The sequence below is a fragment of the Bos mutus genome, chromosome 16 (assembly GCF_027580195.1).
Source record: "Bos mutus isolate GX-2022 chromosome 16, NWIPB_WYAK_1.1, whole genome shotgun sequence".
Classification (NCBI taxonomy): Eukaryota; Metazoa; Chordata; class Mammalia; order Artiodactyla; family Bovidae; genus Bos; species Bos mutus.
The window spans coordinates 6,799,957-6,826,726 of NC_091632.1; the positions used below are offsets into that span (position 1 = coordinate 6,799,957).

The following is a 26,770-nucleotide window of genomic DNA, read 5'->3' on the forward strand; positions in this document are numbered from 1 at the left end:
CTGCCGCTCCCAGCCGGGCCCCGCCCCTCCCAGCTGGGCCCCGCCCCCCCGCGTTGGCCCCGCCCCCCGCGCGCCGCGGCGCCTCCCAAAACCCGGAGACGTAGATCCCGCCTTCCACGCCGTCCCCACGCAGCAGGGTGGCCGCACGCTGCGGGCTCGTCGGCCGGAAGCCCGGCCCAGTGCCTCAAGGGGAACCTCCCCGAGCCGGAGCTGACACGGCCGCAGTCCATGCGGGTGAGCGTGGCCCCGGCCCCGCGGCTTCGGCCTGCCTCCCGTCCTACTCCTTTCGTGCGGACCGCGGGCGCCGGGCCGCGGCGGCGGGCTGGGCCTTGCGCGGTCCCTTTCCCCTGCGCCGCCGTCCCTACCCCAACCCCGCGTGCGGCCGGCGCCGTGACGTCACGCGCCTTTGCGTGCGTGGCCGCTGGGGGCCGACGTCGGAGGAGGAGAGCGGCGACGTCGGTGGGGGGAGGAGAGGGGCGCGGACCTGGGCCGCGGTTTAGCGGCCGCGCACGCGCCGCATCGGTTCCGCCTGCAGGACGGCAGTTCCGAGCTCTCCCCGCTCGCGTGAAGCCGCGCCTTCCTCACCCGCCCCCTCGACCTTTTCGGAGACTTGAGGTTGTAACTAGACCGTCACTTGCTTTTCTGTTGGAATTTTTCCGGAAAAATGGAACCTGGCAATGTATCCTAAGAATTTTTTTTTTCTCTTGAAAATTGTTTCTCAGCATATTTAACAGCCCCCAAATTAAGTTAAATGCCTGTTCCCAATTTCTGTCATTTTGTAAAACCCAGTTTCTGTTGTAAATAGGAAAAGCTGTGGTTGGGAGCTTGCACGCACCGAGAAGGTGTGCGCTCCGAGTCCCTCGGCCCCCAAGTGCTGAGTCCCCGCTGAGACCTGAGCTTGTAGCACAGGTCACAACAGAAGGACGTGCGTGTGCCCTTGGGGCGACCCTGGGACCTAGTGACCTCTGGGCACGTGTTACTGTTGATGCTTGCACTTTGGTTGTAAAGATTCCAGTTGCGAAGTAGCCCTCTTCTTGTATTTTCTGTGTGGGCGTGTAACAGAAAGGTCTACCCCAGAATTTCTGTGATGTCTGGTTATGTCAGAGTGCAAGGCAGTCCACAGACAGGTCAGTGGTGCGAATCCGTGTGCAGCGTGGAGCCAGGACTGTCTTCACCAGGGGGACTTGGAGGGTGGGAGGGAAGCCTGAGGTCAGCACTGTCTTTTCTGTTCTTTGGAGGCATAGCCCAGGGACATGATGACTTTAGGGTACTTTATCCGTGACTTTAATGAGGGTAAAATAAATCAGGGTATAATTTCCTCCGCAGAGTATTGAAGGATGTTCGTTCCAAGATCCCTGAAAATCAAGCGGAACGCTAATGATGACAGTGGAAATTGTGTAGCCAAGAAAGTCAAAGCCGAGGCAGAAGACCGGGGGCTGGATGCAGGTGGGGACGGTCTTGCCAATGCCTCGGGTACCGAAGGGGCTGCCGCAGCGGCCCACCAAGGGGCCCAGCCGCACCCTCTCCCCCGGCCTACTGGCCCGGTGTCTGAAGGGACTCTGCCTGACTCCGAGCCAGGGACACAGGCTGGCGATCTCGCCGAAGAGCCGGTGAAGTCCTTCTCCAAAACCCAGCGGCAGGCCGAGCCCGGGGAGCCCATATGCGTGGTGTGCGGGCGGTACGGCGAGTACGTGTGCGACGACACGGATGAAGACGTGTGCAGCCTGGAGTGTAAAGCCAAGCACCTGCTGCAGGTGAGGGGCGTGGAGGCAGCGTCCGAGCCGAGCCGCCCCCAGAAAGCGGGCTCCGAGCCGGCAGCGCCGGGCCCTGCCCCCTACGTCTACACCGAGCATGCTTTCATCTCGCACCTTCGGGAGGACCAGATTGACAACCTCAGGCGGCAGCTGGGGATCACGGTCCGAGGCCGAGGCGTCCCCAGGCCCATCGTTGACTTTGAGCACTGCGGCTTCCCCGAGGCCCTAAACCGCAACCTCAAGGCCTCCGGTTACGAGGTGCCCACCCCCATCCAGATGCAGATGATTCCGGTGGGCCTTCTGGGCAGAGACGTGCTGGCCAGCGCGGACACCGGCTCTGGAAAAACGGCCGCCTTCCTGCTTCCAGTCATCCTGCGAGCTCTGTCTCAGGTGAGTTAGAGCTCACCTGTGTGAGCTCAAACAGGCGAAGGGTTTATCCAGCATCAGCCTCAAGCTTGTTAAAAAACTGGAACTGGAACTGAATACCTAGGTCGTTAGTAACTGGGACTCAACTGTATTATGTTGAACCAATGTCTTCACTGAAGGTCTGAAAAAAAAAATCACTTCCAAAATGGTTTCCTCTTAATGAATTTTCTATTTAAGGAGCTTTCATGCTTTGGCTTTGGGGGGAAAGTCCTGCTGACCAGATGGGCTGTGATTTTGGTGTCAGTCTAGAGTCCTTTGAGTTTGTGTCTTGAAATACCTAATACTAAAGTCACAAGTCTATTGTGGAGTTTCAGCATGTATCCTTAAGGGTGATCTCTGTTTCATCTTAAAAATGATAGCATTTTGCCTTTCTTGCTCATTTATAAGCATTCCCTCACATAATGAGACTAAAAGACATTCTGAGTGATTATTCACCAAGTACTGGTGAGTTTGTGAGGTTTGAAGTATGGCAAGAGGGAAAGGAGTGAGAAATAACAGGTGAAGGAAGAAGAGAGAAAGGGAATTTCAGAAAACTAAACTGTAGTAGAAGATAATGTGAGAAAAAAATAAAAGGAAGGACTAGATGGTCAAGATATAGATGAAAATCAACCCAGAACTTTGGGTTGGCCAAAAAGTTTGAGTTTTTCTGTAATCTTATGGAAAAACAGATGAATTTTTTGGCCAACCTGATAGAATATTTGTACACTATGAGGTTTTTGGACAGAGACAGAAGTGAATCTACAAGGCACTAAGGGGAAACCGGCGGGCGATGCCGGGCCTGACCTGGCTCTTCATGGAGACCAGCGGGCCTCTTCCTTGGAGGAGGATGGCCCGAGATCACACAGTCCTGCTGACGGGAGCCAAGCGTCCAGGTTGCTGCCTCGGTTTTCGCGGGCGCCTCCTGCTGGTCCCCGTTTTGATGTTTCTTTGTGCACCCGTGTTCGTGGGAGATGGGTGTAGTTTCTGAGGGTTTTGGAGGAGCACTCTGCAGGGAGCAGGAGGCAGTTGGGCTGGTGGGATCTGTTTCCGAGGGGAGGTGCTCCTGGGATTGCCTCGCAGACTGGAGTCCGCAGCAGCGGCAGCTCATCGCGGGTGTGTTTCCATCTTTGCAGAGCAAATCGCCGTCGGGGCTGGTTCTCACGCCCACGAGGGAGCTGGCCATCCAGATCGAGCGGCAGGCCAAGGAGCTGATGAGTGGCCTGCCCTGCCTGAGGACCGCGCTCCTGGTGGGAGGCCTGCCCGCGCCCCCCCAGCGGCACCGCCTGCGCCAGCGCATTCAGGTGGGCCTGCTGGACAGGGCGCCTTTGCAGAGGACCGAAACAGTGCAGGAACCAAGGCTTTTCTCCCCAGGAGGAGCTTTAGAGTGTGGCTTTAGGTAGCCTTGAAACTCCTGTTCCGTGAGCCTTAATTTTCAGGTTGGGCTGTGTGTGACAAAGGACAGGAGCACAGTTGACCGCTGTCCGATGGTCTCACATCCATTTATGTCCTTCAGTCCCTGAACTTGCTCTTGGATGTGGGTGGGCGTATCCCCTCTCTCCCAGTTGTGAAGATGCGTCTCTGAAAGGTGGGCTTCGTCTCACGATCGTGGCTGGTACATATCAGAGAGTGAATCCTACGAACAAGGACATCATGCTTCATAATCACAGTCCGGTGACAGACTCGGGAGATCCCCGCCTCCTGGCTGGAATGCATCGGGCGTGAATGTTGCTGTCAGTGCCTGAACCCCCCCCCGCCCCAGGTCTCGGTGGCCGTCCCACCGGCTTCTTTTCATCAGGTTCAGCCGTTTGTTGCCCGTAGCTGTCGTGCCTCTCTCAGCATCTTCAGTTTGGAAACTACCATTCTTTTTTTCTTCTGATCTTGACATTTTTAAGGATTACAAGGCTTTTGAAGAACAGCCCTCAACTGCTGAGATTGGTGTTTTGTGTCTTTGATGGGAACATCACGGGAGAGGTGCTGTGTTCTTCTCATTACATCCTTTTACGTGGCACACAGCTTCAGTTTGTCCTTTTCACCGATGCTTTCGTCTGTCAAGTCACAGTAAAGTGTGTACCTTTCATATTGAGTAAGTGCTTTAGGAGGAGTACTTTCAGTTGGTAAATTTTTTAAGCTTCACCAGACTCCCCGCTTATTTATTTTTTTACGTGGACTGATGGTTCCTTTTTATTTATAGGATTATTACTGGGGTGGCTCATGGAGGCACCTTCAGGTCGGTTTCTGTGTCCTTTGATCATATCCCTGTCCTTGTTTGAGTCCTTTCTTTCTTTTCTGTCTGAAAAGCGTGGTGTGCACTGAGCTCATCCTTTCTTTGCCTCTGCCCCGAACTCCTCATGGAGCCCTGGCTCCTTTGTGTAGAGAGCAGTGTTCGGAAACTGAGACCTGGGCTCCCCTTGGGCTCCTTGCTCTTGAGCCGTCACTGCTCGGGAACCTCGAGACCATGAGTTCCTGTTAATAGTTAGAGTTCTCGTTCGTCACCAGGTTCCTTTTATGCTCTGTGTTTCCATGTTCATCGCTCTGACCATGAGAAACCTGCTGCCCTTATCCATTACGTGTTATCCCTCTGCCTGGCCCCCCTTTATGTCCCCAGCGCCCCCCCTCCCCCGAGCAGGGCCTTCCTCCCTGGGCGCTGCACAGCCTCTCCACTGCCTCCATCCTGCCTCCTCCTCCCGCCCACAGCGTGTCAGGCCTCGTGGACACGCACCCTCTGGAAGGAAAACTGACAACTGTCTGTCTGCTCAGCAAAGCTCTTTCAAGAGGAAGGACGAGGCGAAGACCTACTCAGATAAACAAAACTGGGAGGGTATTGCCAGGGGACCGTCTGCAGGAACTTGCAGAGGAAGCCATCCTGCAGATAAAGAAGATTCCAGAGAGGAAGGTGGGGGCAGAAGGAAGCTGGTGTAGAGGCGGCAGTGGGCGTGTGGGCAAAGTAAATGGACAGGCTGATGATCAGTGACCAGGAGCAAGTGCGGTGTCTGGAAACCAGGGTGGACACTGTCCAGCAGCAGGTGTAGTGCAGGTGAGATGGGGTCGCGGTCAAAGCATCACCCTCCACGCCTCGAGAACAAGCTGAAAGTGTCCATTAACTTTATGTTAAGACGCTTACTCCTTGGAAGAAAAGTTATGACCAACCTAGATAGCATATTCAAAAGCAGAGACATTACTTTGCCAACAAAGGTTCGTCCAGTCAAGGCTATGGTTTTTCCAGTAGTCATGTATGGATGTGAGTGTTGGACTGTGAAGAAGGCTGAGCACTGAAGAATTGATGCTTTTGAACTGTGGTGTTGGAGAAGACTCTTGAGAGTCCCTTGGACTGCAAGGAGATCCAACCAATCCATTCTGAAGGAGATCAGTCCTGGGATTTCTTTGGAAGGAATGATGCTGAAGCTGAAACTCCAGTACTTTGGCCACCTCATGCGAAGAGTTGACTCATTGGAAAAGACTCTGATGCTGGGAGGGATTGGGGACAGGAGGAGAAGGGGACGACAGAGGATGAGATGGCTGGATGGTATTACCAAGTCAATGGACAAGAGTTTGAGTGAACTCCAGGAGTTGGTGATGGACAGGGAGGCCTGGCGTGCTGCGATTCATGGGTGTCGCAAAGAGTCGGACACGACTAAGCGACTGAACTGAAATAAACTGAACTGATAGATGTAGTGGCATTCCAGGGGCAGCACTCAAAAGAGTGAAAAAAAGTTCATAACTTCCAAATCATCAGAGGGGAAGATGGAAGAAAAGGAGTGAAGTCACGTCAGCATAATTAAAACCAGCTTGATGTTTGTGGGTGTGTGAAGGACACGCAAGCCAAGCTAAGCCCTGTGCGCTAGGGTTCCAGGCCTTTTATCACGCACAGCAGGGTTAGCACTGGGCGGTGTGGACCGGAAAAGTGGGTGCAGCTGAGTGTGTGGGCTTATTTGCAAGTCCACCAGGGTCACCAGCCCTCCTCGTTTAATCCTTACTGTGGCTGTTCGTGTTTGCGCCTTAGGATGGATGGGAGGACAGACTCAGGCCGTGATTGTGTGCCTGAGCCACCATGCCTGCCCAAGTTTGGCTGAGGAGCCCCTGCTTCCTTTATGTTTATGTGTAGCCTTTGTTTGCGTATTTGGCTGTGCTGGGCATTAGTTGTGACACGTGGCTCTTGAGTCGCAGCACGTGGACCCTTAGTTCACCATGTGGGGTCTGGCTTCCTGACGACAGATTGAACTTGGGTTCCCTGCACTTGGGAGCATGGAGTCTTAGCCACCAGACCATCAGGGAATTCCAGAAAGCCCCTACGTGGACCACAACTTCAGCTAATATAATACTAAACTGCTAAGAGCCTTGATGGAGAAGGCAATGGCACCCCACTCCAGTACTCTTGCCTGGAAAATCCCATGGACGGAGGAGCCCGGCAGGCTGCAGTCCATCGCTAAGAGTTGGACACGACTGAGCGACTTCCCTTTCACTTTTCACTTTCAGGCATTGGAGAAGGAAATGGCAACCCACTCCAGTGTTCTTGCCTGGAGAATCCCAGGGACGGGGGAGCCTGGTGGGCTTCCGTCTGTGGGGTTGCACAGACTGGGACACGACTGAAGCGACTTAGCAGCAGCAGCAGCAAGAGCGTTGAGCGACCTTGAATTCACTATCCACAGCCTGGTAACTTGGAAGTGAAGTGGCAGGCCCAGAGAGGGCAAGGAGGGTGCCCTTGTTCATGGAGCCAGATCAGGGTCAGCGTGTCTGAGGTCGCCCCCAGTCTGGCCCCTGCCACACCTTGGCCTCAGCCACGTGTTCTCCCCTCTGCCGTCACCTCCCTGCCCCCCAGCCTCACCACCACGACGCCCTCCCCTCTCCCTGGTCGTCCCGGCGTGCTCATGCCTGCTACGCCCGTGGGCGTCAGCTTAATGTCTGAGCTGGGGCCGGTACGTCCCTCCGCGTGCAGCCTGTCCTGATCACGTGAGCATGTGTGTGTGCTGTCTCTCCCTTTGTGTTGCGGCTCTGATGAGAGCAGGGGCGAAGTCTGATTCACTCATCGTTGAGTTCTGAGTACTTGCACAGGATCTGGCATGCCTCAGCCACTCTTAAGTGTAGAATGAAGGAGTAAATGAATGAACGGATGTCAGCCGACTCTCTAATTTGCCTTTTTTCTTTTATTCAGGTTATCATAGCAACTCCTGGGCGACTTCTGGATATAATAAAGCAGAGATCTGTAGAACTCGGCAGTATAAACATTGTAGTAGTGGATGAAGTAAGTGGTGGTGTTTAAAAACATAATTTTATAGAAGTTATGAAAAGCACATTATAGTTATGTAATTGTATTGTGTATTCAACCAATTTCTCCCCCAAAGGAAAACAATTCAGGGATTTTTTTTGTTTTTTTTTTAAATTGGCGGTAGTGGTTCTTAAGCTAGTTCTCGTGTCGGTTCGGTTCAGTCACTCGGTCGTGTCTGACTCTCTTTGACCCCATGGACTGCAGCACGCCAGGCTTCCGTGTCTACCACCAACTCCCGGAGTTCTTGCATAGACTGCAGCTAAGCTGAAATTAAACCACAGCTGTCTTTTCTTAATTGGGCTTGCTCATAAACTGATGAGGTCTACTGTATTCTCAGTGATAAGTTTTTAAAACATGCTGTCTGTCATTTATCTGCAAAAAAAGAATTGGTGCAAGTCATGATTAGCAGGAATTTTGGAAGTAGTTAATGATGTTTAGTAGGAGGAGCTTTTTAAATTTTTTCTACGTGATCAGAAAATGTGGGGTGCTGGGTGCTGACCCGTGACAGCAGCCTGCCTGCCTCCGTGGCCCCAGTAATTAGACCAGCAGACGTGGGTTTGGAGCCCGTGTCCCCGGTCAGCCCCCAGCTCCTCAGCACTGTGGGGCCCTGCGTCACCCGCCTCGGGTTTTACATCTATAAAACAGGGCCTGCCAGTGCCCGTCTCCCTAGAGTGTCCCCTGAGACACGCCTGGCGTCTAGGGAATGCCCAGCACACAGGGACAGTCGGTCACCCTTGGCGACGAGTTAAGGCTCACTGAGTGGGTGGGTGAGCGTTTCGCCCGGGCACTCTCAGGAGTGAAGTCAGATTGTCTGGGAGTGAGGGCGTCCATGCGGGTGACGCCAAGGACGGCTCCCAGAAGATGAGGCCAGGTTTGGTCTTGATTCAGGGACGCCGCGTCCACCTCTTCCTCGATCTGCGCCCCCCACTTATCCGGACCCGAGTTCTGTCTCCCCCAGGGAGTGATTGATGACCCAGAGGAGCTGGTGAGGGGGAGGGAAGTGAGCGCTGGACTGGACAGCGGTGGGAGGGGAGGAGGCAAGGAAAGGTGACAGGGCTGGGCAGCCCCTCCAGGGAGCTTAGGGAGGTGAGCGCTGGACTGGACAGCGGTGGGAGGGGAGGAGGCAGAGGAAAGGTGACGGGGCTGGGCAACCCCTCCAGGGAGCTCAGGCCAGAAGAGAAATGGAAGGGGTCTGTTTCTTGTGCTCGTAATTTTTTCTGCACCAGGAGAAGCAAGGCAGATGCTGAGATGCGTGGGGCTCTGCGGGGTCGCTGAGGAGCGGGGGGATGTTTACACACGCCCTGCGGGTGCGTTTTCTCCTCTCACAGTTAATAGAACCGAGAAGGACCATGCTGGTGCTTTACACGGGCTTCCCAGGAGGCGCAGGTAAAGAGTCTGCCTGCCAGTGCAGGAGACGCAAGAGACCTGAGTTCGATCCGTGGGTCGGGAAGATCCCCTGCAGTAGGAAATGGCAGCCCACTCCATATTCTTGCCTGGGAGATCCCATGGACAGAGGAGTCTGCCGGGCTGCAGTCCGTAGGGTCACAAAAGAGTCGGACATGACTGAGTGCACACACACACGCTATATACTTTAACTCATTGATTCTCATCACATTTCTTGGAGGTCGTTACTGCTATAATTTCACCTGTAAGAGGAAAAACTGAAGCTTAAAGCTGTTAATTAACTTGCTTGAGGTCATGCAGAGCCAGGATCAAACCCAGACCATCATGATTACTTAAGATTTTTTAAATGTTACAGAGTGAGAGATATTAAAACAGGTCATCAAACTTCAGTCTAACTGACAGCACATTAGTGGACACCAAAATGATTAAATATCTTATTTTCCAAAGTTACAGACACCAAGGTTATATTTGAAAATCAAGGTAGCTTTAATCTTTTGTTATTTTAAAATTAAAAACCTAAACATTTTTTTCTATTTTTTCAGCAGTACATTCATTGTTATTGAAAAACCAGCAGCAAAAAAAAAAGAAAAACCAGCAATGCAAAGGTTTATACAGAAGTGAAAACCTCCAAATTACATGTTTTAATTTATTTAAAATCATGCTTTATTATAAATACATGTTCGTGGTAAAAAAAAAAAAAAAGTCAAACTTTGCAAAAAAAAAAAAAAAAAGCCATAAAATGAATTAAATTGTATCCCTAACCCCTGCTTAGGCTTCCCTGATAGCTCAGTTGGTAAAGAATCTACCTGCAATGCAGGAGACCCTGGTTTGATTCTTGGGTCAGGAAGATCCGCTGGAGAAGGGATAGGCTACCCACTCCAGTATTCTTGGGCTTTCCTTGTGGCTCAGCTGGTAAAGAATTTGCCTGCAATGTGGGAGACCTGGGTTCAATCTCCAAGTTGGGAAGATGCCCTGGAGAAGGGAAAGGCCACCCACTGCAGTATTCAAGCCTGGAGAATTCCATAGACTGTATTCCATGGGGTCACAAAGAGTCGGACACGACTGAGTGACTTTCACTTTCACACCCCAACTCATAAATCTTCTCCCCAGAGTTAGCAGTTAAGTTTCCCGAGTATATATTACAAATGGGCTCATGGTATACAGTGTTCTGTCTGTATTTTCCTTCTTTCCTTCTAGCAGTGACTCATTATCATTTAATAAAGAGCTCCTGGTCATTTTTCATGGTAGCATAGCATTGTATTGTGTGGATTTACCATAATTTATTTAACAAATCCTCTACCGATGTACATCTGAAGTCTGTGCCTTTTTTGGCCACTGTTAACGACACCGTGATAAAATCTCGCTGGGATTTCTCTGGGAGTCGAGTGGCTGGGAGTCTGCCTCCCACTGTGGGGTCGCAGCTCCCATCCCAGGTCAGGGAGATAAGATCCCACCCGCTGAGGGAGCTGAGCCCTCGTGTCTCAACTAGAGAACCCAAGGGTCACAATTAAAACCTGATGCAGCCAAAAATAAGCAAATTTTGGAAATCTTTGTATATCACTGTAAACAGTTATACAAGCTTGAAATAAACGTGTGTTTTCCCCAGTTAATCCCGTGTCTTTTGACGTCGTGGTGTATTTTTCCGTGTAGAGAGCATTTAACGTTTTAGGTTCTTAACTGTGTCCGTTTACCTCCAGGGTGCTCTGGGTTCCGTGTAAGACTGACTTGCAGTGGTCTCATTCCAGGCTGACACCATGTTGAAGATGGGCTTTCAGCAGCAAGTGCTTGACGTTCTGGAGCAGCTGCCTCATGACTGTCAGACCGTCCTGGCGTCGGCCACGATCCCGGCCAGTGTAGAGCAGCTCGCCTGCCAGCTCCTGCGAGACCCCGTGGCGATCACCGCCGGAGAGAGGAACCTGCCCTGCCCCAGCGTGCGCCAGATCGTCCTGTGGGTGGAAGAGCCAGCCAAAAAGAAAAAACTGTTTGAAATCTTGAACGTGAGTGGGAGAGCGGTCAGCCCCGCGTTGTGCGCGGTGTTGGCACCCTCCACGGCTCTGGAGACGGTGCTGTTTGGACGTGGCTCTGGGGGAACCTGCTCTGGGAATCTCATCATAAACTGCTTTGCTTCCTTCAGAATTCTGTGGGGTTCAGATACATTTTTGTGAAAACATGCAGTGTAGACACAAGGTTGGTTTTCTTTTCTGTTTTATAGAACAGTATTTAAAGATCAAGGTCATTGCAGTGCTTCCCTGGCAGTCCAGGGCTTAGGACTCGTCACTCCTAATGCGGGGGACCTGAGTTCAGGCCCTGCCTGGGGACGTAGGATCCACGTGCCACACTGAGTGGCTAAAAAAAAACAAAGACAAGTGCTTTTTTGGCTGTTCTTGTTCTGTCTTTGAGAAATAGAAATTTTTGACAGTAACTAGCTTAAGGGAGAAGAAAATGGCAGCCCGCTCCAGTGTTCTTGCCTGGAGAATCCCAGGGACAGGGGAACCTGGTGGGCTGCCGTCTGTGGGGTCGCACAGAGTCGGACACAACTGAAGCGACTTAGCAGCAGCACCAGCAGCTTAAGGGAGTGGTGTGTACTAGCCTAGTTACCTAAAGATACAGTGTTAAATATGGTTTGTACTGACTTCTGAACAGTATTGGAAACTTTAAATTGCACTTTAAGTCGTAAAACTATTTTCGTAGTATTAACGCGGTGATGGAGAAATCTGAAGGACATACACTGTTCGGCTTCTGTTTGTGCATATTTTAAAGAAAGCAGTCATTTGAACAGAATGTCCTTTTCCCTCCTTGACAGTGTTGATAAACCAGTGGATAACCAGCTCACACGAGTGCTTTCAGAAAAGCATCCCGTTGTAAATTATAGGAATAACCTTCAATATGTGCTGTTACTATTTTAGGATAAGAAACTCTTTAAGCCTCCAGTGTTAGTTTTTGTGGACTGCAAGCTGGGAGCAGATCTGTTGAGCGAGGCCGTGCAGAAAATCACGGGTCTGAAGAGCACCTCTGTACACTCGGATAAGACTCAGATGGAAAGGAAGAACATACTGAAGGTGACACCCAGCATTCTGCTTTGTTCTCTTGCCCCTAAATCTGCTTTGCCTCATTTTCAAGAGGTACCATAGTATCAGCTGTTTTTTTATTTTTATTTACTTACTAAAATTTTTTTCCAGCTGTTTTTAAAGCTGATCCTTTTTTTTAATGACTCTGAGAATTTCAGGCAAGCAGTGGTGTGATGGTAGTTGTCCCTCTTGCTAAGGCTTCTGTGTTTTGGGAGCAGTAAACCTGTTCGCTTGGAATTGTCCCCTAAACAGATTAATCATTCAGAATCGGCCGTCTGTGAAATCAGGTCACTTTGGACTGGGGCAGAGAGTGGTTCACTTTTGGAAAAGGTTTGCCTGAATCAATTAATAGAAAAGGTTTGGGGTGGGGTCGGAAGGGATGGAGGCTGCCTGTATCACCTTGTGTTCCAAGAGCTTTACACCCTGCACAGGTGGTGCAGCCACAGTACTGAAGAAGGTGTTGCGGAGAGAAAGGGCCTGAATGACAGAAAACCACTCACGATAAGCTCTGCATGACGAGTTTTCCTGCTGTTTTGGAAAGGGGCTGCTCGAAGGAGACTATGATGTTGTGGTGAGCACAGGGGTCCTGGGAAGAGGCCTGGACTTGGTCGGCGTCAAGCTGGTCGTCAATTTCGACATGCCCTCCAGCATGGACGAGTACGTGCATCAGGTAAAAGGTTTACTCAGCACCACCGTTTTGCTCATGAATTTTGTTTTTTTAAAAAAGATGTTTATTTTCGGCTGTGCTGGGTCTTCGTTGCTGTTCGGGCTTCTTGCATATTGTGGGGAGCGGGGACCTCTCCCTAGCTGTGGTGAGTTGGGGCTCCTCTCTAGTCGTGGGGAGCGGGGGCTCCTCTCTAGTCGTGGGGAGTGGGGACTGCTCCCTAGTTGCAGCGTGCAGCCTCCTCGTCGCAGTGGCTTGTCTCGTTGCGGAGCCCAGGCTCAGAGCACAGGCTCAGTAGTTGGGGTGCAGGGGCTTAGCTGCTCCGTGGTGCATAGAAGCTTCTCGGAGCAGGGATCGAACCCGTGTCTCCTGCAGTGGCAGCAGATTCTTTACCACCAAATCACCAGGGAAGACCCTACTCATGCATTTTCTTATGCAAGGTATTGTCGATATAGTCGTGAGTTTTTTTTTAAGCAGAACATAAAACTGCATATATTTTTGCTTTTAAAATACATGTATTTAAGGACTTCCCTGGTGGTCTAGTAGTTAAGACTCCATGCTTCCACTGCAGGGGACTCCGGTCTGATCCCTGCCTGGTGTGCGGAACCGAGATCCCACCTGCTTTACCGTGCGGCCAAAGGGTAAAACGATAAATGTGTATAAACTAAGTATGTTTTTTCAGAAGAACTATGTGGATGCCTGGAATGCATTAAAATTTAGTTGGGGGCTCCCCTGGTGGCTCAGTGGTTAAGAATCTGCCTGCCAATGCAGGAGACATGGGCTTGGTCCCTGGTGTGGGGAGGTCCCACCCACCTCGGAGCAACCAAGCCCATGCACCACAGCTATTGAGCCTGTGCTCTGGAGCCCGGGAGCTGCAGCTGCTGAGCCCTGGTGCCCTAGAGGGGCACCAACAGGAGAAACCATTGCAGCTAGAGTAGCCCCTGCTCGCCACAACTAGAGAAAAGCTGGTGCAGCAGTGAAATAAATAAATAAAATTAAAAAAAAAATTAGCTGGAAAAAACAGCCCGCGATGTTTGTTAGAAAAATTTAAGTGGTTAGCTTTTGGTTTGGTTTTTTCTTTGTGTTTTTTGTTTTCTTCAGTGAGCGTATTAAATGGCCTTTATAAGGAGAAAAAGAGGGCTTTATTTAAAAAGTTGTTTTAAGTTGCTCCATCTGGCCAAAACAAAGTTGGTCTGTTGGAGTGTCTGTGTTTCAGGAATCGTGTCTTCCGTCGCCTCTGCATGTCCCTGTTTGCTCTAGACCTTCCCCTCTCGGGGTCTGTCCCCTCCCTTTGCTCTAGAGATAAGCGCCTCTCCTCTTTCCGGCAGGAACAGAGCCTCTCTCAGCGCTGTGTTATCTCCGTGTCCGCTGCCTCCTTCCTTCCTGGCGTCACTTGCAGCCTCTTGGAGTGAAGTCTTTCGCTGCTGTTCTTAGAACCACCTCTGAGTGTCGCGTTTGCGGGGCTCACCCACTGAAACGCCCGTAGCGCCTTTACTGCGCCGCTGCTTTATTCCCCCAAGACTTGATCATCTGGCCGTCTGCCCGCCCTCCCTCCCTGTTTTGTCCACACCGCCTCATTTCCCTGTGCCTCAGAGACTTGGTTATTCCACAGGGCTGACTGTTCAAGTGCCTGAAGCTCATGTTCTTCCAGACTTTCAGTTTGATAATTTTGTGGATAGAAATCTGTCTGGAATGTTAAAATACTCAAGAAGCTTCTTAAACAAGTGTGCTGGTTGTAACTACGTACTCATCTCTCCCTCGTCCAGGTCAGCCCTGTGGCTGGCAGTTACTGTGGGCACCGCTGTGATGCTGTGTGTGTGTGTGTGTGTGTGCGTGCGTGCGTGCGCGCGCATTTTCAGGCTCTTCTCCCTCGTAGGTTATCACACGATGTTGAGTAGCGGTCCCTGTGCTGTGCAGTGCGTCCTTGTTTTCCTGTTTTATGGGCATTAGTGTGTATCTGTTAATCCCAATCTGCTAATTTATCCCTCATCCCACTCCCCTTCCCCTTTAGTAACCACACGCTCATTTTCTGTTAGTCTCTTTCTGTTTTGGACTTAAATTCATTTGTATCTTTTTTTTAGGTTCCACACATGAGTGACATCACACGGTGTTTGTCTTCCTCTGACTCTCCTCACTTAGTGTGATCATTTCTAGTTCGGTCCATGTTGTTACAGATGGCATTGTTTGATTCTCTTTCGTGGCTGAGGAGTATTCCATGGGGCTTCCCCGGTGGCTCAGTGGTAAAGAATCCAGCTGCCAATGCAAGAGATGTGGGTTCAATCCCTGGATCGGGAAGATCCCCTGGAGGAGGGCATGGGAACCCACTCCAGTATTCTTGCCTGGAGAATCCCGTGGACAGAGGTGCCTGGCAGGCTGCAGTCCACGGGGCTGCAAAGAGTCAGACACGACTTGAGCGGCTGAACAGCAGCATGTGCGTGTGCCACGTCTGCGCCAGGCCTCCTCCCTTTGTTAGTGAATGAATCTCTGACGTCTTGCCTTCTCACGGCTCACCCAAGGTGCCTTCACTAAGTGTTAGTATGCACTGAGTGCTTAGCCGAGGGCAGGCACTGTTCTGAACGCTTTAAAGGCTTTTCTTGTTGAATCTGGCTCGTTCTGTTTTTGTGGTTGCGTGGGAGTGTATTACATGGATGTCCTGTCATTTGTTTAACAAATCCCTCGCTGCTGGATGACCAGATGTTTCCAGTGTGGTGGTGGTAAACACCCAGGCACTCAGCTGCCGGGGCCTCTCCTGCAAATACATCTGTAAGAGAAATTCCTAGTGGGAGGAACAATCGATTCATTTAAATAATCTGAATATACTTCATTTTCAATTAAGGAGCAGAAATTGACCAGGATTGTGTCTTTCTCTCCCTTTTGAAGAGTTTCTCAGTATATTTGGAGACATGTCAGTTTTCTTCCTTATCATAGGTCTCCACAAATTTGTGTGTGTTTAGTTCTGTCAGAAAGAGAAATAACTTCATGCAAAAGCAGATTTGCTTCAACCTCAGACCTCAAGGCATCTAAGTGCCCTGAAGAAGGTAGTCCTTTCACCCCTAATTGTAGTAGCTTTCGAAAAGTTTTTACCATAACTCATTCGCAGTAAGAAGCATCTTTGTGTCGTTACTCCTGCATGTACATACAAACACACACACACACACACACGCGTGACCGAAACACAAGTTTCACAGACAGTACTCTTACTGGTTTTGTTTTCTATTTGGACTGTGCTAATGGCAGCCCCCTAAATTGATGTCACAGGTATATTGGGAGGACCAACTCAGCAGATGCCATCTGGACAAATACTCATCGTAGTGAAGCCTCTTTAAATACTACTGTTCAATTTCTTTCAAGAGACGTGAGGATTTCGTGTGAGCATTTTGAAAATGTCCTTTGCTTTTCATTTCAGATTGGAAGAGTGGGGCGATTAGGTCAACATGGAACAGCGATCACTTTCATCAATAACAACTCGAAAAGACTCTTCTGGGACATTGCAAAACGTGTGAAACCCACAGGGTCCCTTCTCCCCCCACAGCTGTTAAATTCCCCTTACCTTCACGACCAGAAGAGAAAGGAACAGCAAAAAGACAGACAGACACAGGACAATCTGGTTACGGGGGCCAATCTTATGGACATTATTAGAAAGCACGATAGAAGTAATGCTCAGAAGTGACTTGTTATGCCACCTTGAATCATTTTTATTGTGTATCGTCAGTGAAACTTCTGTACACTGTTACTGTGTGGGTTGATAAATGTGACATGGACATGAAACAAAAAATTAACACGATGTAAAAAGTTTTAATAATTAAGTTTATACAGCCATATTGTATTTATTTACCTTTTTAATTTTCCTAAATTAAAAACATCAGAAAGTGAATTGCTAAATAAAATTTTTTTCTCTCTGGGAAAAGTTTTTTTTTCCAATCAATATTGCTCCTAGCTATCGTCAGAAGCAGAAACCTGCACGGCCTGACTCAGATGGTGACTCTTCTGTTTCGTATCCCTTGTGTGCATGCGTGTTGGCACCTGGATTATTGTTGAATCAATGAATGTTAGGGAAAAGTAGATGCCAAAACAATGGGAAAACTGGTCCGCACTCCTTAAAAGAAACGTAAGATATCTGTTTTCTCTCTCCGTTTTCCTTTCGGCTGGGTAAACAAACTCTCCTTTAACGTGGGCTGCTTAGCAAATGGGCTTCCTGGGTGGCGCTAGTGGTAAAGAACCCACCTGCCGGTGCAGGAGACAGAGGACACGTGGGTTTGATCCCTGGGTTGGAAAGATCCCCTGGAGGAGGAAACGGCAACCCACTCCAGTATTCTTGGCTGGAGAATCCGTGGATAGAGGTCTGCAGTCCATGGCGTCACAAGTAGGACACGACGGAAGGGACTTGGAAGGCTGATTGAAATAATGAGTTACGTGAATGCTGCTTTGCAACGTTTAGTTTTATGTTGATGCTGTTTTCCTAGTTTAGTTGGCTTATTTAAAAAATTTAAGAATGTATCCGTGTACTCCACACACACTCCCTGAGCTCACACTCTGTTCTGGATGCGTGTTCAGTGCTCAGGACACAGTGGCATTGTCCCTGCCCTCCGTGTGCAGGCTGCATCATAAACCAGCCTTAGAGTCTGGGTAACTGAGGGAAGCCGGGGCGTGGCAGCCCTCCTCCGGGGCTGAGCACTTCCACCTCTTGGTGGCACCCTCTTAAACACGAGGCCTCCAGGGTTGGCCCGTCTAGGGCCAGGCGTTCAAATCCCTCAGCTGATGATTTTAAACTCCAGGAGGAAGGATGGAGTTTTGCTCTGATCCATCAGCACTTCGTTGCTTTGAGAACCGCTATATCTGCATAGTTGGGTCAGTTACACGGTGTGTTACGAAAAGGCTGGCGTTTAGGCTTTGTATCCTCTGCATCCTCTTGGGCGTGAGAGTGATGAGTAGAAAGCCTAGTGTCTGTCGTCTCCACCCAAGGCGAGCAGTGGGGTCACAGTCTCCCCAGAGTGTGCCAGCCCTCAGGACGCCCCCTCGCCCCGGCCCTCTGTGTCTGCCCACCTAAGGGAGCAGGTATGGCCCGTCTCCAGGCTCCGTGCAGAGGGGCAGTGAGCACGAGTGCACTCCTAGGAGGCCACGTCCGCGCTTCAATGATGATCGCAAAAGGAAGGGCAGCTTTTCACGAGGCTCAGACTTGTTGGCAGATGGAAGCAGTGTGGTCAGAAAAGCAAGGCAGCTTTGCAAACCTTGTCTGCAGGAGGCCCGCTGGGCCACACCACCACCTCACTTGGCAGCCTAGCGTGTGGGCGCGTGGCTTCTGCCCCCGCCGCGGGTCCCCCGACCTTGTGTCTCTGTCAACGCCTCCGTTAAGCTTCGTGCATCCACTAGCCCTGTCCACTCTCTCAGGTTCAGCTTCCATATCGCATGGGGCACGTGGAACTCCTTTTTTGAAGGCAGCAGGTGGAGGATACAGCGGAGAGGAGGAGCCCTGACTCACAGGCTGGCCTATGCAGAGCTGGGGGTAGGGGGCTGAGGAGGGGGCGGAGGGAGGCCCCGGCCGCCTCCCGCCCCCCCCCGCACCACCTCTGATCCTCCTTCAGTTCCTCCCGATTCCCTGAATCTCAGCCTCTCACTCCTTGAGATACCACCTTACCCCCTCCTCGCAGCTTCCTCCCTCCTGTTGGGGGCAGGCGGCTGCGAGGCAGTCCTTCCAGACCATTGTTTTCAACGGTCCCAGGGGTGCTTGTAATTTTTCCTAACTTAAGATGTTATTTTTCTTAAAAGGCTACCATCTCTCATTTCATGGAAGAAAGAAGATGAACTATAGAAGAAGGAAGGGCATACACTCTGAATGAGAGCCAGCGCCCCCAAGAAGGGGCGGATGGCAACCTTACACCGCAGAGCCGTGTGATCAAACTTTAAGTCATAGATGTTTGTGACAAATTATTGTACAGCTTGAAATGTTAATGAGCTGGGATAACTGGTCATATGTGGTCTCAGGTGTTTGTTTTGCCCTTCCGCTAATGGTGATCTGTGACCGGGATACCAAATTCACTTCTCAATTGCTTTGTTGCCATATGGGAAGCAAACACCTCTTGTGTTTAGACACCCTAATGAAGTCTAAGTGTCTTTTAGACTCTGCAGTATGCGGTGCTGTTTTTCATAAGATACTTTCAATGCCATTCTATTCATATTTCTAATACCAAGAATATTTTTAAATCAAAACTTTTTTCTAGTAATAGACCACATTTTTAAAATCAGAATTTCTTTCCCCCAAAACCCAAGCTTGTATGTGTGTGTGTGGTTTTCATAACATCTTTATGAAGAACATCACCACATACTTGAACTATGACTCACACTGATGAGTTTAATAAATCTAACGGCTCCATGAACTGTCGTATTTTCCAATCAGTACAGTTCTCTGTCGGCAGGCTGCATGTTACCCAGGCTGTGCCCTTCTGTGTAGTTAATATCAACAGTCCTTATTGCCTTACTGTATTTTCTGCTCCCCACGAACAGCACAAAAGTGGCTCCATAATCTGGGTAGGTGTGAAACCGGAGGCAGCTGGACATTCGAGGTGACTGCTGGCGGCTGCAGGTAAGCTGACTCCGCAGAGACGGGCCTCTTCTCTTCTCTCCCAGAGTGACCCCAGAGGCTCTGGGGGCCCCGCCAGCGACAGTTACGGAAGCACACTCTCTTGTTCTGCTGTGGGTGTGGGGACCTATTTTATAACAGCACGTGTGCTGTTTGTTATTGGACAGAATTACTAATAAAGTCAGGATCAGGCGGATGTTTACTTCTTGAGTGTTGACAGTCGTTTATAAAATGTTTGCAAACAATGATTTTAAGCGGAATGTAGCTTTCTGAAAAATTTGCATATCCTTTTTCATACTTCGTCTTAGAAAGATGAAAACTTGGCAAAGCCTTTTGCAAATATTTTTTCCATTAGAGAAAATGAATTACTGACTCTGATCTTGAGCTTTACTCAGCTGTGAGATGAGAAGTTTTACTTTAAATTTCCTTGAGGTCTTACCAAACCTATGTGTTCTGTGTTTCCTGCTTTTATATCGCCCCTTGCCTGGAATATACTTCAGAATCCTATAGGGCGGGGGAGTCTGGAGGAAACTCGGTTGGCCAGGAGTTGATCATTACTGAAGCCTGGTGCTGGGGACATGAAGTCCACTGTGGTTTGGTCTGTATTTCATGAGTTTGAAATACTGTATTCTATAGTAAAACTATGTGAATGCATAAACCCTCCGGTCCTGCCCTTGGATTTCTGCGGTAGCTGCCTTTGTTGTTCAGTCGCCCAGTTGTGTCCGACTCTTGGGGAGAGATGTGTGTCGTAGTTATAGATCTGTGGTTCTCCACTGAGTCTTGGCTCAAATTTGACTTGTCTAGAGCCAAACTGGGGCTTCCCAGGTGGTGCTCATGGTAAAGAACCCACCTGCCAACGCAAAGATTCGGGTTTGATCCCTGGGTCGGGAAGATCCCCTGGAGGAGGAAGTAGCAGTGCACTCCGCATGTTTGCCTAGAGAATCCCATGGACAGAGGAGCCTATGGGCTACAGGCCGTGGGGTCACACAGAGTCGGACACAACTGAAGCGACTTAGCACACACAGGGCCAAACTGACAACCTTTCTTATGAAATCCTCTTTCCAATTTGCCTGTCGCCTGTGGTGTGGCTGCTTCCTGTGCTCCAGGTCCAGGGAGAGTCATCCAGACAGAACAGACCTGTGGCTGCCTAGGGGAGTTTGGGATTAGCTGCTGCAAACTAACCTATATATAGAGAGAGTGGATAAACAAGGTCCTCCTGCACAGCACAGGGAACTATATTCAACGCCCAGTGATAAAGCATAATGGAAAAAAGTGCATACGTGTGTATTGTGTACATGTGCAAAAGACTGTACACGTGCATAATTGAGGCACTTTGCAGCACAGCAGTAATTAATACGGCATTGTAAATCAACTATACTTCAATTTTAAAAAAGTCAGGGAGTCGCCATCAGCTCCTTTCTCTCTCTAGTCTCTGAATCAGCTCGGTCACCAAGTCCTTCTATTTTTTCATTCGAAATGTCTACATTCACATGCTGCCTGGAAGCCAGGGGAAGCCATCACCTCAAGTCTAATTCTCCTAGCTGCTTCTGAACCGGATGAGCTCATTCTAGGAACCCTGTCTCTCTGGAGCTGTGCAGTCGGGAGCAGGAGGAGGTTTTCAGAGGATAACTGCATGACTTCCCTGACACTTCCTTGTACAGGAACTCACAGCTCTCTGCTGACGGCAGACCTGAGGCTTGTCTGGCATCCCTTCTCCAACTGAGTCCATGGGACAGCGGTCACCGCACTGCTCCCAGCCCCGACCAGGACCGCACTGCCCACCGCTGCTATGAGAGGAGACGTGCCTTGTTGCATCCAGGGACACGGCTCAGCCCCCCAAACGGCAGCCAGCCGTCAGGAACGCGTGTGTCGTGGGTGGTGCTCTCACCGCCCGGCACAGCTAGAGGAGAGCCAAGAATCTGCTAACGGAAGGACAGTTTGACATTTTGTTTGTTTTCTGTTTTAATGCCTGGTGATATTTACTTTGGGATCATAGAGGATGGTAAATGGTTGGAATTGGGAAATAATGACAAAGTGATTCTGAAACCAGGCAGCATCTTAGAGTTGACAAAGCTGCTGCCACGTGAGTTAGGCAACGGGGTACATTTAATTAAATGTGGTGCTTTGGGAAGGAAATTACGACGTCAGGGTTTTTAAGACGTTTCCCACAGAGTAGTTTATGACTTTTACAAATGCAAAAATATAAAAGATGCAGAAAATTCCTAACTGAAAATAACGTTTTACATATACGCATGACAGAGGATGAGATGGCTGGATGGCAAAACCGACTCAGACATGAGTTTGGGTAAACTCCGTGAGCTGGTGATGGAAAGGGAGGCCTGGCGTGCTGCGATTCATGGGGTCGCAAAGAGTCGGACAGGACTGAGCGACTGAACTGAACTGAACTGATGTGTAAAAAAAGAGGAAGTATGTTTGGAAGAATAGTAATAAGGCAAACATGCAGCCTATAAGGAGAGAGCTGCAAGATTTCCACTGCACGCCCTTTTAAAACAATGCACAACACGGGAGCGGAATCCGACAAGCGCATGTACACGTGTAACTGATGGGCTTTGCTGCGTGGCGAAAAGTAACAGCACTGTGATCAACTACACTCCCCAAATAAAACATTTGAAAAAGAAAAACAAACTACTAGATACAAAATAAAAAATTTGTTAATACAAGGAAGTAATGTTATAGCATATGGAATATAGCCAATATTTTATAATAGCTTTACATAGAGCATAATCTGTAAAATACTGAATCGCTATGTTGTACACTTGAAACTAACATAATGCTGTAGATTATATCGAATTAAAAAAATAGTGTTCAAAAAATAATACAGACTTCATATTTATTTATGGATAAATGATGACTAAATTTCCTTGTAATTCTGTTAGATTTGGGGGTGGAGGGGGAGTGTGGAGTAAGTGTGTTTGTAAGGTTGGGGGGCGCCAGGAGCCGGTAAGGCGGAGCCCAGGACACAGGCATCAGCCCAGGGCCCCAGACCCGCAGGGATCAAAGCTGCACTGACGGATGGCCGGTGGTGGGGGTGAGGGAGGCCCCTGCGGAGAGCAGGGGTGGGGAGCAGAGAAAGGGAAGCCCCCTCACTGCCTGTCTTATTTCTCAGGGAAGACCTCTCCCCTCCTAGAAGGGGAAGCAGAAAGGAGACTTTCGCAGGGCAGAGGGCTACAGCAGGAATGGAAGCCTGGCGTTGAGAGAACGCTGGTCTGTCCGTGTGGACTCCACCTCCCCTCCCTGCACCTCCAGGGAGCAGGGTCGGGGGCAGGCAGGAGCACCGCCCTCAGCCGCTCCCACCACCCTGCGGGCGGACCCTTGCCATCCTGACGACCCCACCCTGGCACACAGACAGTGCTCTGAGCCCATTGTGCCCTCGGGAGGAAGGTGAGGAAGGAATATCAGGTGCCATGTTCCAGGAGAGGGCCAGATTACTAAAGACACCGCCAGCTCAGGGAAATGACAGAAACCAGGCTAATGAAATTCAGTCTCAATGCTGGAAGGTCAGGTGTTGGGGCAGAATCCTTAATACGTTTAAATGGAGCTTTAACAGGGAGACCGCTGAGCTTGGTGAGGAAGGAACCCGGGGGCAAGATCATAACGTCATCCAGAGTCTAGCTGCCCACAGGGCTTCCCTCCAGGCCAGAGGGGTCCTGGGTCCTCTAGTACAGTCGCCTCTCACGTCTCATTGAGAATCCGGGGTACAATGCTGGGCTTGCAGCTACTCAGAAACAGAGTCATGTCACAGAGCAACAGAAGAGATAAGCGGGGCGGTTGGGCCGCAGCTCTGAACCTGGTGTAGTGTTTCTCAAAGGCATTCCACCCTCTTCCCCAGCTGGGCACAGAGAGAATCTGTCCCCTTTGGCTCATGTGTCGCGAGTTTCGAAGACGGGTCCCCGCGATTGCTCCCACTGGTTCCCTCCCTCTTTTGCTGACTCGGTTCTTCTTTTGCAACAGAGTTCCTATATTAATTGCAGGGAGAAAGCCAGGGATTTGAACCGAGAAAAAGCATATGGAATGAATTTTGAAATTAGTATTGACTGAGCAGAGTCAGGTACATATGAGCTGCGAGCAGGCTACAACTTCGTGAAATCAGAAACAGCCTCAAACTACAGACCTGTCATCAGCAGGACCAATTAAAGCCCAGACACACGAGACGAGAGGCCACTGAGTGTGTGGCCAGAGATCGGAGCTGCAGGACTGTGCCCCCTTCGTCCAGCTAGAATGCCGTTATCCCACGACTGATTCTGAACCCACGTCATAAGGTCCTGCTCTCTTATCTCTACGTGCAGTGAGGGAGAGGGTGCCTCTATCCCCTGCCCTGTCCAATACGGTGGCTCTCGGGCACTGAGGATGCGGCCGGCCCTGTAAGTGCAGGATACACACCGGGATGTCTGAGAACCCAGAATCTCTCACTAATCGTTTTGATATTGTCTGTCAGTGGATCAATGGGTAAAGAAGCCCACCGCGTATATATGCACATACACAATGGAATACTACTCAGCCAGGAGAAGAACCAAGTTCCGCCACGTGCAGCACAGACGGACTTGTAAGGCGCTGAGTTAGGAAAAGACAAATGCCGCGCGGGGTCACGTGCACGGAGAGTCTGAACAGTACAACCGACTAGCGAATGTAACAAAAAGAAACAGACCCACAGATACAGGGAACAAGCCAATGGTTAGCCGTAGAGGGGGGGAGGGGGCGGGACATAATAGGGGCCCTAGAGGGAGGGAGGGGGCGGGACATAATAGGGGGGCCGAGGGGGGGGGGAGGGGAGGGGGGAGGGGGGGGGGGCGGGACATAGTAGGGGCCGTAGAGGGAGGGAGGGGGCGGGACATAATGGGGGCCCTAGAGGGAGGGAGGGGGCGGGACATAATAGGGGCCGTAGAGGGAGGGAGGGGGCGGGACATAATAGGGGTGGGGGGTAAGAGGTCAGACTACTCTGCATAAAATAAATAAGCTCCGAGGATGTGTTACACACAGGGGGTGTAACCAACGTTTTATAGGAGTTATAAATGGAGTGTGGTCTTTCAAAAGTGTGATCACTGTGGCACACTGTATGTGCAATTACGTTGTTCACAATTATATAACATTGTAACTTGGCGATACCTCAATTAAAAATTTTAGGTTAATTATGTATTGAAATGGCATTTCTGATATGTTGGGTTAAATAAAATATATTATTAAAAAGAATTACCCTTTTCTTTTCCTTTTCTTCCTATGGCTGCTCTGAGATTTAAATTTCTTTGGGCCATGCCCTGTCGCGTGGGGAGTCTTAGTGCCCCCACCAGGGGTCGAAGGCAGGACCTCTGTATTAGCAGCAGAGAGTCTTAGCCTCTGGACAGCAGGCCCGTCTCTGCTTTACGGTTCGCAGTTCTCATTATACTGCACAGGCTGCTTTCAGCATTCACACAGGGGGACAGATTTCTAGGCCCGCAGACTTCATTCCCCTTGTTAAACTCAGGAGACGGAGCAAACCGATCAGTCAGAAGTCTGTTTTCGCTTTCTTTTCTCAGGAAGATAAAGTCAGACTGCTCAGGCCTGATATTGTTGTCCTCTGGAGTGGACATTTGGGGCCAGTGAATGGTGGTGATTTAATTAATAATATTGGAGACACGCAGCTGGGAGAAATAAAGGACAGTGGAGAAGACTAGTTCTTTGGGCATTGTTTCATATCATTTCATATGAATTAAACCCATAAAGTGCACACAAACCCATCACGGCGTGGGCAAACACTGTCACCACAGAGAACAGAGAACTCCACCCTTATTCATCCCCGCGTTGCCAGAACTGAGAAACATTAATCCAAATGGAACACTACACTCTCTGTTGCATCCAGACCGTTGGATCTGAAAAAGAAACGCACAACTCTTTCTGATGCCGGATTTCTTTTTTTCCTGCCCTGAGTGAGTCAGAGAACAGACTGTGGTCTAAGAGAAAAAAAAAAATTAAGCCTTCTGCAAACAAGCAAAGGCCTCTGGACGGGTGTGGAATCATTCATGAAGCTGCACGGCTGGTGAGCACGCTCTTCTCCCACTGCAAGGCTGTGATGGATAATTCTTGCTGTCCAGGTGGCCTCTTATTTGGCAGCTGCCCTCTGAAAGCCACAAGTAAGGCAAGCAGTCACTTGGCACAATCTTTTTTATGCTGTTTTTTAAGTGAGAAGACTGATTAATGTGAACAGACTAACTTTATATCAGTTTAGACAGTTCTGTATCCTCAATTTACCAGTGAATGCTGGTAAATTACAATTTACCAGTAAATGCTATGTAAATATAAACTACTTGGGGCTTAAGATGGAGAGCTGAATATTTATGCAATTCAACATTCTTACCGAGACCATGTTTTTAAACTTGTTGAAAGTTAAGTGACACCCAACTCATTCCCCACTTTAGAAAAACAGCTCCACTTCTACTTGGAAGCGTCAGCAGCGTTTTTAACAAGATGTCAGAAATGACCTTGGGCCATGTTGGCAAACCACCGTGGGGAGAAGACACCTGATTGAAGGTCAAGCTCAGTCTTTTTTTAAAAAAACAGAAGCGTTCTTCGTGAGTCCGTCCCAGAGCTCCCTTTATGTAGAAATAGGTTACCCGGTAGGCTTTGGGTTGCCGAGGGATCTAAATCTTACTAATCTTCTCTGGAATGAAACCAGCAAACCATTCAAAGAGAAAAGAGTGTCTGGAACATTGACTAATCCCTGAGTCCTTTTCTTTTTCTATTAAAAAAAGGATTACTTGCTTAATGTAGTTGTTTCTTTTTAAAATTCCTGGCAGTGTTGCTAAACGTATTTCGCTGATGTCGCTGAGTTATAATAAAGATTTCATCAGCCACATACAAACACAAGCCTGTGATGTGCCTGCTTCTAAGACTCTCGGTCTAACGTGTATCAGAATTTAGAGAGAAAATACAAAATACTACAGATTTAAAACCACCCTTGAAAGTGAAATCGTTTAGTTGTGTGCGACTCTTCGCAACCCTGTGGACTGTAACCTGCCAGGCTCCTCCATCCATGGGATTCAAACCACCCTTACGTTTAACTCCTGTGCTTATCACAGTGTCACAGAAATGTGAGACCCAGAAAGAATCTTTGTAAAAACAGCAGTTCAGGGCAGCCCTGCAGGGCACCGGGGAGGAAGCCCCATTCTCTGAGTTCTGAACTTGGCTCTGTGACTTAAACAGGCCAATACTACCAGGCAGATGATCTGACTGCCTGGAAACTCAGTCTTCTCATGTGCAAAACAGCAGTAATATGATCATCACACCACCCGTATAAGGTTGTGGAGATTAAATGAGATAACGGGCACACCTTAAATAAAGAAGGGATTTAAGAATTGCTGGCTTATTGGATAATTTAGAGACTTCCCTGGTGGCTCAGATGGTAAAGAATCTCTCTGCAACACAGGAGACCTAGGTTCAATCCCTGGGTTGGGAAGGTTCCCTGGAGAAGGGGACGGCTACCCACTCCAGTACTCTTGCCTGGAGAATTCCATGGACAGAGGAACCTGGAGGGCCACAGTCCATGGGGTCGCAGAGAGTCTGACATGACTGAGCAACTTTCAGTCTCACTGGATAATTTGATCCAGAAATTGGTTTCAGAGGTGAGGGAACTAGACAGGGAGA

The 26,770-nt window shown here is 49.6% G+C and overlaps 1 protein-coding gene across 4 annotated transcripts; it reads left to right on the plus strand.

Moving 5' to 3' along the window:
• Positions 1–97: 97 nt before the first annotated feature.
• DDX59 (DEAD-box helicase 59) lies at positions 98–16,459 on the plus strand. Of its 4 annotated transcripts, none has more exons than XM_070384661.1 (8): positions 98–234; positions 1,327–2,144; positions 3,293–3,460; positions 7,309–7,398; positions 10,572–10,823; positions 11,733–11,885; positions 12,436–12,564; positions 15,965–16,459. In XM_070384661.1, the coding sequence occupies exons 2-8, from the start codon at positions 1,338–1,340 to the stop codon at positions 16,226–16,228; spliced, it is 1,863 nt and encodes a 620-aa protein (XP_070240762.1). In that variant the 5' UTR covers positions 98–234; positions 1,327–1,337; the 3' UTR covers positions 16,229–16,459. The 4 variants fall into 4 exon arrangements, with proteins under 4 accessions (XP_070240762.1, XP_070240763.1, XP_070240764.1 ...); XM_070384662.1 differs by having other exon boundaries at positions 12,436–12,551; positions 15,965–16,138; XM_005909265.3 differs by lacking the exon at positions 98–234 and adding an exon at positions 473–615.
• The last annotated feature ends 10,311 nt before the right edge of the window (positions 16,460–26,770 follow it).

What these genes read in the sequence shown, in the direction of transcription:
- DDX59 (XM_070384661.1), top strand. Translation starts at nt 1,338, where the DNA reads ATGTTCGTTCCAAGATCCCTGAAAATCAAGCGGAACGCTAATGATGAC. An exon ending in TCCTGCGAGCTCTGTCTCAG is followed by an intron (nt 2,145 to 3,292) that starts GTGAGTTAGAGC and finishes CCATCTTTGCAG; the next exon opens with AGCAAATCGCCGTCGGGGCT. An exon ending in GCCTGCGCCAGCGCATTCAG is followed by an intron (nt 3,461 to 7,308) that starts GTGGGCCTGCTG and finishes TCTTTTATTCAG; the next exon opens with GTTATCATAGCAACTCCTGG.